The sequence below is a fragment of the Crotalus tigris genome, unplaced genomic scaffold, assembly GCF_016545835.1.
Source record: "Crotalus tigris isolate CLP2741 ecotype Arizona unplaced genomic scaffold, ASM1654583v1 scf7180000017916.3911339, whole genome shotgun sequence".
In the NCBI taxonomy this organism is placed as follows: Eukaryota; Metazoa; Chordata; class Lepidosauria; order Squamata; family Viperidae; genus Crotalus; species Crotalus tigris.
Genome location: NW_024096718.1, coordinates 2,993,623 through 3,010,318, shown reverse-complemented (window position 1 = coordinate 3,010,318; position 16,696 = coordinate 2,993,623). Strand labels below are relative to the sequence as shown.

General features: G+C 34.7%; 1 protein-coding gene across 6 annotated transcripts in view; it reads left to right on the top strand.

Annotated features, from left to right (window-relative positions):
* The window catches only part of CNOT2 (CCR4-NOT transcription complex subunit 2), a 116,338-nt gene extending 104,836 nt beyond the window's left edge, over positions 1-11,502 (top strand). For 5 of the 6 annotated variants that reach the window (XM_039344489.1, XM_039344484.1, XM_039344483.1 and 2 more), the window contains one exon: positions 6,421-7,569. In XM_039344489.1, the coding sequence (XP_039200423.1) occupies positions 6,421-6,507 (87 nt within the window). In that variant the 3' untranslated portion in view covers positions 6,508-7,569. Of the gene's footprint in view, positions 1-6,420 lie in introns of all 6 variants that reach the window. The other variant, XM_039344488.1, reaches the window with a different exon arrangement.
* The last annotated feature ends 5,194 nt before the right edge of the window (positions 11,503-16,696 follow it).

Genomic DNA, 16,696 nt, shown 5'->3' with positions numbered 1-16,696 from the left:
CCCGAATAACCAAAGACCTACATATATATATATATATATATTTAGATAGATCTTTAAAATGCATGTTCTTTATTACTATAGGGTTTTTTCATTACAAATTCTTATTCGGGAGTATGAAATCTTTTGGATTAGTAAACTTGCTTGAAGTTTAGAAAATACATGGATAATTGCAAAATATTACTGCTATTCTGCGGGCTTCTCTATTTATTGAGACTTAAAAATTCATACCAGGTGAATGAAGGTGTATATATGGTAGAAGAAAAATGTTTTAAATTTATTTAATGTCAGTTGCCTTGGGTGAGTTCCCATTAATTGTGTTTTATTTCAACTGTAACTGATCTTTTATTTCTATGGGTCAGAAACATGTCATGACTCCCTAGTAAATGAAGCTTGTTTTTTTGTTTTCAATTTGCTTTGGTTTTTTTAAAAAAATTAAACAGATACTGGATGAGCAAATTCAGCTGAGGTAATAGAAGCTTTGTGTTGTGAAGTTACCAGGGATTGATTTGCACCTGTGAGCCCTGAATAAGTAAAGGGGATCCTCTGTGCTCTTAGCTTCCACCTATATATTAGTTTCTTGCTGAATGTAGGAAGGTGAGAAAATGCTGGGTAAATGCATCCTTGAGTGAAGGTGCCTCCAACTTGAAAGAGGGGATGATATATCAAGAAACCATAGCTCAACCTAGCAATTTTAGACCACCATTGGCCATTCTCTTTTTAGAAACATTTATTAGAAGTGGTTGAACCATAGTTACGAAGAACCTGGCTATATCAAATCAACTAATTTCAGTCAGGATTCAAGCCAGACTGCCATGTGAGATTGAAACTATATTGCCTTGGTAGGATCGGGATAGAGGGATATGACTTGCTTTGATGGGCCTCTCAGCAGCTTTTGGTATCATTTATCATGCCCTTAATGGGTATCATCCTTCCTACAGTGAGAGGAAAAATTTTTGATCCCCTGCTGATTTTGTACGTTTGCCCACTGACAAAGAATTGTTCAGTCTATAATTTTAATGGTAGGTTTATTTTAACAGTGAGAGACAGAATAACAACAAAAAATGCATTTCAAAAAAGTTATAAATTGATATTGATAATATGCCATTATGTGTCTCCACCTCAGCCAGGCAAGAGATGTAGTGACCAAAGGCTCTGATCAGTGCTTGAGGATTATTAGGGGAAAAATAGGAGGAAAAATAGTCTTGGACTAAATCCTACAAAGAGAGAATGGTTATGACTGAAACTGACAGAATATACAAATAGTTCATTTTTTATTCTGGATTGCCTTTGATAGAACTGGCCTACAAGTTGTTGGTCCTCTTGGAATCATAACTTCTAGTTGGAACATATGTATTTTATGGCCAGGAGAAACTGCACATTTTTATCTTGTTTACTAATTGTGGTCTCTCCTCGATTAGTAGTTTTTGTAGCCACTCTGTCAACGCTGCTAATATTGGATATTCTTGCTTTGACAAAATATGCAGAACTGTCTGGCATTTTTAGAGTTAACTTAGATGATGCTGGGAGGGGAGGAGAAAGAATGTATGTAGGGAGTAATTAAGATAAGGAATACTGGCTACAGAAGGAAGTGAACCTTTCCCCTTTGGGCTGATTGGAGAACGTGATTTATGACTGCAAAATAGAGGAGGGGAATAGGCTGGAATGTTATGTGCAGGGGAGGGGAATTCAGATCTTGGCATCCTTCATGCCCTGCCAACACTGTATTTACCTGATTAAAGACTTTTTAGGATAAACAATGCCTGGAAGTTCTTTGAAGTGTTCCATTAGTCAGAACCATGGCATCCTCATGTTCTTGCCACTTTGTCACCAGCTGGATTATTACAATTAACTGTAGATGGAGCTACCTTGAAAACAGTTTGGATTAGGTGGTTATGAGTGTCCATGCCACAGCAGTATTGTGGAAGTTGTGTTGCTATTAGTTACTTTCTGGATGAAAGTTAATATGCTGAATTGTCACAAAGCCTTACATTGCTTAAGACAATGATGGTGAACCTTTCAGAGACCGAGTGCCCAAACTGCAACCCAAAACCCACTTACGCATCGTCGGGTGTCGGGTGGGTGTGGCCCATTGGCTGGGTGTGGCCCATTGGCTGGGTGTGACTCATTTGGGGCGTGGCTGCAGTGGTAACTGCAGATTGGGTGGGACTAAAAAGTTCAATCAGTCAATTCCAACTTTGCAAGATCTTTTTTCCCTCCACAAGAAGTTGAAATTGACTGATTGATTGAACTTTTTTTTTTTTTTTTGCACACGGTGGCAGAGGCCTAAAGCGAAAAGATTTTATAAAACCCAGCTGAAGGCCTAGGACTGGGACGATGGCGCACGTGCCCACAGAGAGGGCTCTGAGTGCCGCCTCTGGCACCCATGCCATAGGTTCGCCACCAATGGCTTAGGGCAGTGTTTCCCAAACTTGACAATTTTAAGGCATGAGGACTTCAACTCCCAGAATTCCACAGCCAGCAAAGCTGTCTGTGGAATTCTGGAGTTGAAGTCCACATACCTTAAAATTGTCAAGTTTGGGAAACACTGGCTTAGGGCCTAGGATATCTCTGAACTGAATTTGCTGTTCTGGCAATATCTGGGAGAAAGAGAATGCCATCTTCAGGGACTTTGAATTTCAGCCTTCTTGATGAAGGCCTCCTTTCTTCTAAGGAATACTGGTCCACTGCTTCCTTACTACATTTTTGGAGAATTGTAAAAAACATGGCTCTTTGAGAACAATTTGGAAATTAATAAGATCACACTACTCCTAAATAATGATCAATTGGATTGAATTATTGTAATTGGATCAATTTAATTCTGTTTTTTATTTTATTACTTACTACCATACGCCATTCAGTTTCTGGAAATAGAGAGGCATATAAGTTGTGCTAATAAAATGAATAAATTGTAAGTAATAAAAATGTAGTATTGTCAAGGGGAGAAAATTAGTAATATTCTTGAAACAACATAATAGTGAAAACCATTTTACTTAATTACCATTCAGAGCTATGCCTCTTAATAGGGCGATATTCAACTATAATTAGAACCTTTCTCTGCTTCTTCAAGTATGACTCAAGATAAATGTTTTACTTTACTTTTAGGAAGAAAAGATGGAATTGATTTTGTTCTTTGCATAACAAATGTGTAAAAACAATACTGCAAATAGTTGCATAATATGTACCATTCACTACTTGTTGACTGATCTATCACAAGAGTCACTGAACATAGGGAGGAATTCTTTTTCATGAACCAGAGATTTTTTCAAAAATAAATCTTACCAGAGCCAATCAGCTTTCAGCAAGGACTCCAAAGTTCAAACCTAAGCTACAAGTATTATCTACTATTGAAATTCATCCCTGATTCCGAAGTAAAGAGAGAAATGTTTGCATTCAGAAAGCATCATCTTCTGTCTAATTTCTAGCAATTAATATTTTTATTGATTGTTTTTTTCTAGGTATTTTTAAAAGTGTTGATTGGACTTATAAATACAATTCTGTGAGAAAATAGTCATCCATCTTGGATTTTATAAAATCTTTGCTGCTAAATATTATCCAAGCTTCATGGGGGATTATTGTTAATTAAAGGTTGTTTGCTATTGATTTTTTTATTTCATAAATAACATAATCCAATATGCATTACAAATATGAAAAATAATTGCCTCCCTGGTTCAGTCAATTCAGTTACACTTTGCAGAAATGAAATACTGTATTCTATAATAAAAATATCACAGCTGTCAAGCATGGAAGTGGACCTGCCATGGTTTGAGTATGTTTTACTGCCTCAGAATTTGAAGAATTTATCATTATTACAGAAACCTTAAAATTTGGTCAGAATTCCACAAAGAATTCTGTCCATTGGTGAGTCATGTAAAACAGGAGTCCCCAACCCCTGGGTTGTGGCCCATTACCGAGCGTGCCCTGTTTGAAACCAGGCTTCGGGAGAAATGGGCAAGCATGCATGCAGAGCTCCACTCATGCAAGTGGTGGGCAAGTGCGTGCACAAACACAAAGTTCCACTCAAACTAGCAGAAGGCCCTTGCACTCATGAAGCTCCATTCGTGCGAGTGGAGAGTGCTTGTGCCCACACACAAAGCTCCATTCATGCAAATGGAGCCTTGCGCATGAGCGCCCTCTGCTCATGAGTGGAGCTTTGCGCGTGAACACAAGAGCCCTATGCTCAAGTGCCCTCCGCTTATGCGCGAATCTCTGTGTGCACACCGCTTGCACAAATGGAGCTATGTGCATGTGTGTGCGCCTGCCACTAACATGCCCTGCCTCCCAGTGCTGGGCCAGGCTGCCAAGGGAAGACAGTGATACCTAATGAATAAGCAAGGCTACAGTGGAATGGAATAAGAGAATAAATTCAGTGAGTTGGAATGATGAAGTCAAAATCCAGACCTTAGCATCACAGAAATACTGTGACACAATCTGAAATGGGACTTCATGCTAGAAAACTCCCATGTCACTAATTTAAAATATTTCTCTATTTAAAAAAAAATAAAAAGCAGGCCAATAGGATATAGTGATGTGAGAGACTGATCACCAATTGCAGGAAGTAATATTTACAGCTAAAGGTGGTATAACCAGTTAGTTAATATAAGGGTGTGATTACTTTTCATACTGCCACATATCATATTGGATTGTCTTGTTCTTGAAATAAGCTCCAAACATTTAGTTCTTTATAGGACCCACATTAAATTCTGATAACATTCATTGGCAAAAATATGCAGGAAATCAGAAAATCGAACAGGAAAATGCATTCTTAACAGAATTGTATTTTGATAATACTAACATGAATCTTTCCTATTTGAATTCTTCATTTTTAAAAACTTAATCTAGCTGCAGTTAGATCTCATGTTGTTGGTATAAAATAAATGTAAGATATATTGCAAACTTTGGAAAATGGTGACTTTTTTTATTGAAAATTTTTAAGTTTTACAAATATAAACAAATCAACCCTCACCCCATCCCTCCCAAGCCCACCCCTCCCTCCCCCCTCCCCGAACTTCCCAGAACTGAATATAGGCTTATCTAAAATTTTAAAATATCTAAACAAATTTTACATCTTATAATAATAAAATATATGTAAGCATTAATAAAAAAATACTTAAAAAAGAAAAAAGAAAGAAAGGAAAGAGAGAGAGAAAGAAAAGAAAAAAAAGATAAAAAAGAAAAAACAAAAGACGGAAAAAGAAAAGAAAAAACAATCTATACAAGCTATAAAAAAGCTAAATGATATTTTTCCATATCCAGATTATATTGTATAAAATTTATCCATTTTTCCCATACAACAAAAAATTTCTCTTGAGATTGCTCCTTTAAGAAAGCCGAAATCTTTGCCATTTCCGCCAAATAATAAACTTTATAAAACCACTCTTGCAAAGTAGGCAAAGATTCCTTCTTCCAATATTGTCCTATTAGCAGCCTTGTGGCTGTAATCAAATTTAACATCAATATAACTTCCTTAGCATCACAGTCAGTAACAATACCTAATAAAAACAATTGCGGGGTAAATTTTACCCTCCTTCTAAAAATTCTTTGAATATTCCGCCATTTTTTAAAAAAAAAAATAGTCTCTCTTTCTTTCTTCTTAAAAAGAAAAAAAAATGCTTAAATCTTTACAAATGAAAAAAGACCAAGAAAAGTGCAATAAAAATAAAAACTTCCAAAGCACTTTAAAAGAAAAAAGAAAAAGAAACTTAAGGGAAAAAAAAGAGCAATGCTAAACATGCATTTCATTCAGTCCGTCTTTTCTTTCCGGAGATAGGAAAAAAAAAACTTTCAAAGCGCCATTTTACTTTCACTCTCACTTTCCGCCCAAAAAAAAAAAAAAAATCAAAAAAAAATCAGCATAGGCTAAGAAAAGAATTAAAAAAAAAAATAAATCTCTAACTCTAAGTAAAATCCTTTAAACAGTTCTGTCCGCTTTAAAAATCACTCACCAGAAAACTTTAAGTGCGGAGATGGCAGCGGCGTTTCACTTTGCTTCCGAAGAAACAAAGACAGCTGAGAGGCGGAGAAGGCAGGAACTCCGAGGGAGCACTCCTTCTGCCCCCTCAAAGAAGAAATCCAGAGGAGGTTCGGAGGTTCTACCTCTATTCCTGCAGTCTCTACCCCTTCCCTTCGCCTGGGAAGGGGATTTCGAACTGCGGGCCAGCTGATGAACGCTGTGCTCCGCAGATCTGACACCGTCTCAGGCGGACGGCTACAAAGTAGCCGCCATCATCGTCGCTTAACCACCGGAAGTCGAAAATGGTGACTTTTTAAAATTAAATTTAATTTCTAAAAGGCTGTCCTAAGGGAAAGTTTATTTTATTTATTTGAAAGAAACAGTGTTTTCTTTTGGTTAAATGTGCAAAATCATTCATTCTAATGACTTGTTGGCCCATAGTAGAATAATTGCCTTTGTTTGGGTTGTAGGAGTTCCATCTGGAATATGATAAACTAGAAGAACGGCCTCATCTGCCATCCACTTTCAACTACAACCCTGCTCAGCAAGCCTTCTGAAGACTTCCCTCTTGTCTTGGGGTATGGCTGTCTCAGCACAATACTCAACATAACTGCAAAACTGAAGTGGCTCAGGCATCCCGGTTTTAATTCCTTTTGAGGATCTGGCAATTGGTTCATGCAAAAGGGTCACCATTTGAAGTCCTGCCTTACTAATTATGTGCTGCCCAACAACTAAATTTATAATTTGTTTTCCTTTAGTTTGTGCAGGGTCGGATTTTTTTTTTATATTATTTTTATTTTATTTTTTTTGCCAGCAGACAAGCTTGGGTCTGTAAAGACAAGCAAGTACACTGACAAAAGTTTACTAGTTTCCAAAATGTAAAAAAAAAGGAAAAAAGAAACAAAATAGACAATAAAATTTGCATTGTTCATTGTAACACTCTTGGTAATAAAAAAAAATGTTTGTGCATTTTTATGTGAAGATCCTTCTCGTATTTCATTTGGAAAGATGAGCAAGGTCTGCTTCCTTCATTTTACTTCCCCTTCAGTTTTTGAAAAGGCAGTTTTCGCCAACTTAATGCAAGAATATCTGTTTAGAAGAAAGATATTGCCACAACTTATGGTTCATTTCCAAAGTTGTGTGTTAACTGAGCTTCATCTTTCCAGAATGAGCAAAACACTGTCCAGTCTTTGTTACGATTTTGTAATAAATGTGTACATTTTTTTTAAATTTTTGGACATCACATGAATAAAGGTATGTATGTACGAATGTGTATATATTATATATATGACATCTATTTTGGAAAATGTTTGCCCTGCTGTACCTCATTTTTAGGAGGTGTGCATGGATGCAATATATGAAAACGGGACATTCTGGAACTGCTGGTCAGGGGACGTCTATGTCGCCCTGTGCACTAAAGGGCCAGATTTCAGCAGCCAAGGACATCCATACCCAAGTGAATGTGATGGGACTTAACGAAGTGAACTGAGACAATTCACTCTGGCTGTTTGAACAGCAGCGTTTCATAGGAAGAGAAAAAAAAAAAAAAGATCAATCTTGTATTTTCTGACCACATAAAGGCTTCTTCTCTTTGTAATAAAGTAGAAAAGCTCTCCTCACTGCAGTGTTGACTTTGATTTGAAATTGTGATATCATTTCTTCAACAATGAAAATATATAAAAAGTTGAAGTATTAAAAATGCAAAGCTATAAGATGATTGTGGCACTTAATATGAAGAGTAGTTTTGCTACAGACATTTCATGAATAAGAGCTGCATACGTTTCCACTGTGGCCTAAATGCTTGATTAAACATTGTCATGTCCAAACAGATTAGCATAATAAAATAATGTATGTTAAGCAGTTGGGATAGATTATCTGGGCAATTAAGGGAGGTCCAAAAATTCACATTGAAATAACTTTGTGTCGGTATGTTGTTTTAAACTTTTGAGAGGAGAAGAACCATTTCATTAGATGCTTGATTTTTTTTTCCTGGAGGTTCAAAACCAAACCAACATGAATACATTCTATTTGTGAAAGGCATTGTAACTATATTATTTAGACTGTGGGTAGAGGAAAGTGTATATCCCTTTACTGTTGCAAATTTAAGTCAGCTATTATATTGCAATCAGATCTTAAAAGTTGGTGCAATTTAGCTGACATTACCAAAGTAAGAAAATACAGCAGAATAATGTCAGTGAAATGTTTAATTTTAATTTTTTTTCTATGTAGTATAAAAGAAAATTGTTGGATTTTTTAAAAAAAAAACTTTGGGAAATCAGCTGCTAGTATTATATTTCTATATCAGGTGTACAGCAAATAAAATTCTACATTTTATATGTATTTTGGGTTAACTGGCAGACATAAAAATATAAAAACGATAACTGTCATTTTATTATTTAAAGCAAAACACTTCCTCAGTCTGAGCACAGTTATTTCTGGTAACATATATCATGCAAATGCTCCATTATTTAAATAAATTTACTATTTATAAGTTTTTCAAAAGTAATGACCAAAAAATATTCAAAATTTCATATTTACAACCTTGACCTAGAAACATGATAAGTCATCAAAATTCTGTTAATACAGCTGTGATCTCTTAAATTGATTTTTTACATTGTATGCTTTGTAGTCAAATGCTATTTAAAATTAAAGTTATGGGATGATTGCAGGACAAGTTCATACCCAACTAAGCAATGTATCTTAATTAAGAATGTTGCTATATCAAAAGGCCATGGCTTTTTAAAAAAGAAATACAACTTTAGATGCACTTTATTGTGGTCTAATTTGCAATATTGTACATTTACAAACCTTTTGGTTAAATAAAACAAGAACAGGATCCATTATATGTTAATGCTAACAAAATAAAGCATTACATGCTATCAATTAAAGAAATTCTACCTAGATTGTCATTAATATGGAGTCAGGAATTGACAGTGGTGATTTATCAAACAACCATGCACTTCAACCTATTACATGTGATCTACTTAAACATTGAATTTCATAATTTTGTGAATAATATGTATGTATAAGAAAAATAGTATTTACTGAGCTGTTCTAGCAATCTTTTATGAAAATTTCAGAAAAGACTAGGTTTTTGCATGAAAAATACAATTAAATTGGAAGCATTCTATAAAGCCATATTAATTAAACTAATCCTTTTTACTGAAGTAAGAGAGTGTTTACAATCCATTTATTCTTGAATAGCTCTAATAGCATTAGTAGGCTATACTGAAACTGCATCCTACAGCAAATAAGTAATAATTCCATAGTGATTTCCATGGCTCCTTAACTTTATAAGGGTTAATATTTCTTTAATAGTTTATTGCATTTGTATCCCCTGGACTGAGAAAGCAAGGTAAGGCAGCTTACATCATGAAAAGATAAGGTAAAAATAAAATATCTAAATAAAACACAAATCTACCATAATACATTAGGCACAGAGATTGCAATTCATTATCCAATGACACTTTGGAAAAGATTTATCTTTAATAGCTTCCAGAAGGCTGACAAAGAAGGCATCAGCCTAATTTCCAGAAGAAAACTGGAATATGAGGGTTCTAAGCAAAAATGTTACCTGCACTCTTGTCTCTTCATGTATTTGAGGCATCATTAAAAGATGGTGGAAGAATGTGTGCAAAGGGTAAGTTAGGTAGGCTACTTCTGTGTGAAGAAGATGGTTCTTCCTTGCTGCCATGGTTATATGTTAAAACCATCACTTTGAATTGCACCAGGAAACATTGGTAACCACTGTAGTGACTATAGAACAGATGTTGTAAGAATATAGATAATTTGATTTGCTAAGCTAGGACCTGCTACATTTTATATCAGTTGCAGTTTCTGAGCAGTCTTCAGAGTCATCCCTATATAGGTTACATTGCATTAATCCAAGTAAGTAGTTGAAATACCTCAAGTAAGTTTTTTAAAATATATATTCTCAGATTAGTAAATAATTTTATTTCCAATTCATTGTAACATTCCCTTATGTTTTTATTTCATTCTGTATGTAAACATATTTCACAAGATACAAACATTTTAATCTGATGCAAAAGAGTCACTGTATACACTAGCTTGCCAGTGACACTGTCTAGGGTGGTGCATTTAATTCCAGGGCTCTAAAGAAATCCTATAGTTATTTTATATTGCTCTCTATCCTTACAATCTCTTTTTTATTGTTATCCTCACATTTATGCAGCATAGAGGAATGGATGACATTTCTTCTCTTTAAAGGGAATTTACACAGCATTTTGCAAGCTGATTTTTCTTAACAATCACTTTTTTCCAAGGAAATATTTTAGTTGGCATATCTTCAGAATAGAACTGCTGAGATATTCACATAGCCTCTTTAAATTGTGTATTTTAGTTTACAGTGCTTTCTAATAATTTCAAGACTTAAAAAAATATTGCATGTGTGTTTATGTTTTGAGAAGTATTCATGTGCCTTCCTATATTTTTAATTAATGTAGAGGAGTCCAGCCCAGTGTTTGGAAGTCAGAGCCAGAATCTATAACGAAAAAACCTGGTTCAGAAAACACTTGTGTTTTTTTTCCTCTTTCAAAATCAAGATAGCAAGGGAAAGTTAATTCTTCCTCCTCAATTTGGGATGAATTTGGAAATTGGCAGTTATAAACACAATTAGCCTATAGTTTGATCGTTTGGTAGTTGCTTGTTGGTGATGGTATAGTGAAGAAACGTCTTGGATGAGAAACGAAATGCCTTCAAAGAAAAACAAAGTACAGTTGCCTTGTGAAAAAGCACCTTTGGGATCTGCATAAGTTAATTCCATTTGAGTTTGTGGGGGCATATTTCCCAGATAGTAGTTTTGATTATGGCTAAGATCTGAGATTATAGTTGGGTCAAAATAGGAAGTGTGCTTGTCTCTTGCTCTAGATTGTTGTCTTTCTACAACATTTTTTTTTTTTGTGGTATTTTGGATAGGTATTTGGTGGGTAAATGTTGTTAAAACATATGTTGGGATAGATAAATCAGAAGATTTGTGTCTCTCAGTTTTGTATGTATGGTCCTTTATTTCAGTTTGTTCTTACCTTATATTTCCCCTTTCTCTGAAAAACACCTTACTGCCATATTTATACATTATATCTTGCATTTCATTGGCTAGAGACTGATTCTTCTACATGTTCCCTTACTTTATTCTAATAGTAGCAGCCCTGTAAATGGTGGTTAGTTAGAGATAATTACTGCACCAAATAACTGTTACCATGTAAGCTCCATTATCAATTTAGTGTTGATCTTAGACATGTCAAGCTTGCGACGTGACATGACATCGCACAATATATCGGGAGTGTTTTGCCATTGCCAGCAATGGGGTGGGCGTGGCTTCCGCATGACGTGTCCAGCCCAAGGGCCGGCAGTTTGACACCCCTGTTCTTAGTGTTTTCTACTCTGTGTCCATCATTTTAAACAATGGAAAGGACAGAGAGGATCTTGGTGCTACCAACTCGCTGTGGAACAACTTGCCACAGGACAAGAGTTACACTAATGTAGAAGAAATGGAATAGAATCGTTAAAGAAAGGCTGAAGAAGGAGAAACAAAATGAAATATGAATAATAAAAATTAAAATATTTTTTAAATTATTTTAAATAATTTAATGGAATGGTTGATTGTCCCGTAGTGAGTTGACCGTGGCATGTTGCACCACAGCGAGTTAGTCACAGTGAGTTGGTTGTGGCGAGTTGTCCCATTCTGAGACAGAAAAGCATACGGGCAGATTTGTTCCTATTTATAAAAGAGTATGATATCAACATAATACCCAGTGACAAATATACATTACTGTAGATCAATAGATGAATTATCTATCATCTGAGATGTAAAAATTGTGGAATTGTAACTGCATAATGCTATTACATTTTAGCTTATTTTCAAGAGAAAATGCTAGCAGAGTCCAACACTGTCACATTTATGTCAGAAAAGACTTTTTAAAAATGATTGAAAAAGGTCATATATTTAGATTGTCTGAAAGTTATTGAAAACCACAATAACACAAGGTCAGTTGGAAGGTATTCCACTGTGTAAGAAAGGATGTTAAGTTTGTAAAGAGACCTAGCCATCAAGTATTTTTAAAGAGATTATAAATGTTAAGCCCTTCCCCAAGAAAATCAATCTTAACAAGAAGAACAAAGCATTGACAGAAGTGTCACAGTGGAATGCAAAACAAGAAGTATATGGCCAAAAAAGAAGGAAACAATGAGAAACTTATAATTTCAAGAAAAAAATCAGGAAAATGGGTGGACTGTTAAATAATATTGAAGTGAAAGAGAGGCTTAAGGATGATGTAGAAATTGCATCAATTAATACTTTATTTCCTGAAGGGAATATGTAAGCTAGAGATAGGCCATGCTGATTTTGCTCAGGCAGGAAATTAAAATAAATTCAGGAAACAAGGTATCCTTCATACCATTAAACAGAATAATGTTCATAAAATGATTGGGTTTAAAAGGGGATTGGATGGAGGGCAAAACTATCAAGAGCTGAGCAAGGAGTTCTCCAAATTGTAGTTGTATCAGTTGTACAAACAATAGAAGGACATGGATCTTACCAAAAGGCTTGGCAAGAAGCTAGCTGTTAGATTATTATGCTTGACCTAAAACTGGATTATTTATATTCTACACTGAACATATTTTATCAATGGAATCACACCTGCCTTTTGCACTTAAAACTATAGAATCAGACATTCATGTCTCAATGTCATTTATAATAAATGAAAAGGCTGTATGCAATAAACAATGTTTTGAAAGTATTTCTTCATAATTTCACTTAGGAACTAAAGCTATTTGGGGATTATATTCACTGAATTCTTAAAGTATTCATGAGGCAATGCAAAATACTGTATTTCAGTATTTGTTTTTCTTTAAAAAAAGTTTGAATCAAAATAGCAATTTTGAGATAAAAATCAATTTTGAATAAAATTACCTGAACAATATCAAACCTTATTGATTTATCATTTTTTTTCAAACAAGATTTTCTGTATTACATTCAAAACCTCAATAATGTATTTGGTAAATTTCATAGAGATTTATTACAGTAAAACATCTGTAACGTAGCAAGTATAACTGGGGTAATGGGAAACAAAATATTTTATACAGGAGTAAATACAGATAATCCTCAACATAAGACCACAATAGAGCCCAGAATTTTGATCATAAGTTGTTGCAGTCATAAGTTGAGATACCACACAAATAGACTTGATTTTTTTTTACCATTTTTATGGTGGTTGTAAAGTAAGTCACTGTGGTTGTTATGCAAATCACATGGTTCTTAAGTGAACCATCTGAACTTTCATTCAGCCTTTTCAGTAGATGGGTTTCTTTTTCTGTTTTCTGCTGGAAAATGGCAAAAAACAAACAACCCATTGCAAACCCTAGTCATGTGACTGCGGAACATTACAGTCTGTCACAGATCCAAGTTGGTATCTGAAATGTGATCATGTGACTGTGGGGCATCCTAAATTGAGGGTGAGTTATAATTAGCTTTTTAAAAGTCTGTCATGACTTTGAATATTCATTATACAAACAGCCATAAGCTGTAATGTTGCCTTTTGGGTAGAACATACTAAGAATTGCTGTAGTTGATGGAAAAGATTCTCCAGTACATTTGGAAACAGGGTTTAATTCTAAATTGTTTCTGGTCAATTAGCAGTGGACTTTTATCTCATTGATTTATATGGGACTTAAACATACTTCATTTCTCTGGACTTCACTTACAGAGTGTCATAAAACATATAAGATCCATATTTTCATGAAGAGTAGCATTCTAAAACTGATTTTAAATATTTCTCAAAGCAGAACAGTTTTAATTGGTCATAATAAAGCCAGCAAAAACCTGAAGTTTTTCTATAACTTACAGTATATAACCAGCAAAAAAAACAGTTGTTCCACAATATACAATCTTACAATTTGTGGAGTTGACCTAAAGAACATGTTTCTTAAAACAAGGTATTCATACTCATGTTCTTAATAGCAATGTATGGAAGACATGCCAACCTGTTAGGTAACCAACAATCCTACTCAATTCAAAAACAGGGCAGTTGCTGAGGATTGTCAGGGAAAATGGAATAAAAAGCTCTTCGAAAATTTCTGCCTGCACAATTTTGTATAGACGCATTTGTATTTAAGAGCTAGTTTGGTGTAGTGCAGGAGTCTTCAAACTTGGCCCTTTTATGACTTGTGGACTTCAACTCCCAGAATTCCTCATGCCTGGCTGAGGAATTCTGGGAGTTGAAGTTCACAAGTCATAAAAGGCCAAGTTTGAAGACCCCTAGTGTAGTGGTTAAGTCTTCGGGAGTAGAAGCCTACAGACTGAGTTCTAGTCCTGTCTTAGGAATGAAGCCAGGTGGGTGACTTTGGGCCAGTCACTATTTCAGCTGTGGTAAGCAGACAAGAGCAAGCCACTTCTGAAATCTTGCCAAGGAAACTCCAGGGACTTGTCCAGGCAGTTTTTCGGCTTCATCACTGACTTAAAGGCACATTCAATATATACTTATAAATACCTTTGTATTTATAAAAGGTTCTTTGGAGCAACTCAATTTCCTTATGGTATTTTTCTGCTATAGAGGTTTATTCATTTAAATCTGGAGGAACTTGCTGGGTAATTTACTGAATTCAGTAAGACATCAGATAAAGTATTATGGTAATGCTATTCATTATTACAGAGCTTTCCATAGTTATACTGTCTGGATGGTAAGGGGATTTATTTGTAAATCCCCCTTTGTTGTTGGCATATTGTAATGCTACCAAAATTATTTTCACTTATTTGAGTTCAAAGAGATTCAGTCACTCCATCACTCCACTCCAACTGCCCCACATCCTAATGAGATGACACTAGAGTATATAAAGTCTATAGTTCAGTCTCTACATTCCAGGTGCATTGCTATATATCTCTACTTTTAAAGACCAGTTAGGTCATGATACACTACCTGTTAGAAGTAGACAAGGACCTATGATCTAACAGAAGATTGAGAAGGCTCTAGGAAGACCTGCATATCAAGAAGTGTATCAGTGAAGCTATATTACTTTTTCTGTTTGTGTTGAAGATTGAAGACATGGATTTTGATGGTGTAAATGTATCAATATTAATGTGCTGAATAAAATAAGAAACAATAGCACTTCTTTCCATGGATCATTTATAGGTACCTTGGATTTCTGTGCCATCCCTGGAATATCAAAAGGACAAAACATTCACAAGTAAAATGAGGGATTGCTATAGCAGTAAATATAAAAGCATTCATATCTCCCTGAATGTTCTTTAAATGTATTAAAGAACATTATTATTACAGGTGGCATTTACTCTTTACTCAAATAAGGGCATGGTCTCTTTCCTTAATCCAGTCAATTATAGCAAATAACTATACAAAGAACAGAATACATAGGATAATTTTTTTATTGTTAAATTTCTATCTTGCCATTTTTTTTATAAGGTGGTGAGCATACCCAATACCCCTTCCTTTTCCTATATTTCCCACGACAAAAACTCCATGCAATGCATTGGACTGAGAGTCATTGGCCCAATATCACCCAGCTGGTTTTCATACCTAATGGAGGTACCTCCTGATTTCTAGACCAGCACAACTTACAAGACCGAGACACAACTTACATTCACCACCGTGGATAAAAGTAAAGGAGCTGGCTATATTTACCATTGATTCATACGTCATCTAACACTGTCCCTACAGTTCTTTTTTTTATTAAAAGTTTTACAAATTTATTACAATATAAACCCCCCGCCCCTTCCCCCCTCCCCCACTTCCCAGAGCTGATTACAGGGTAACAAATAAACAAACATAATCTAACTAACATAAACCAACTATACTATCAATCAAAACCATAACACACTTTAACTCCTTCTCAAAACAAATACTAACCAATTAAAACAAAAATAATAATATAATTAAAGCTATTAATAATTATCTAAAATCTACTCAAAAGCAAGGTAATACTTTTCAGTTTCATATTTCTTTTGAATATAATCAATCATCTTCTCCAGACCATAATGTATCTATTTTGTGAATGGTCCTTCAAGTAGGCGGAGATTTTTGCCATTTCTGCTAAATTAGACACCTTAAGTATTCATTCCTCCAAAGTAGGCAGTGAGTTTTTCTTCCAATATTGCCCCACCAATAATCTTGCAGCTGTTATAAGATTCAACATCAAATTGATTTCTTTAACATCAAAATCTACAATAATACCCAACAAAAATAATTGCGGAGTAAACTTTATCTTTCTCTTAAAACTCTTTTGAATATTCCACCAAATCTTAATCCAAAAAGCTTTAATATCTCTACAGGTCCACCAAATATGAAAATAAGTTGCATCTAAATTTCCACATCTCCAACATTTGGGCTGTAAATTCGGATACATGCAAGACAACTTTTGGGGATTCAAATGCCATCTATAAAACATTTTATAAAAAATTTTTCTTAAATTTTGTGCTTGAGTAAATTTTACATTTCTAACCCAAATTGTCTCCCATGTATCCAATAAAATCACATCTTGAATATTTTGAGCCCATTTGACCATACAATCTTTAACTAACTCTGTTTCAGAGTCCAATTCTATTAAGGCACTATAAATTCTTTTTATATGAGCTCGACTTTGATCTTTAATCTGTTTTACCAAATTCACATCCTCTAAAGTGATACCAACCTTTTGATCTATACTCCACCTCACTAACAATTGATTATAATAAAACCAAGAATATACAATATTTTCTTGCTTCAACTCGGTTAAGGGCTT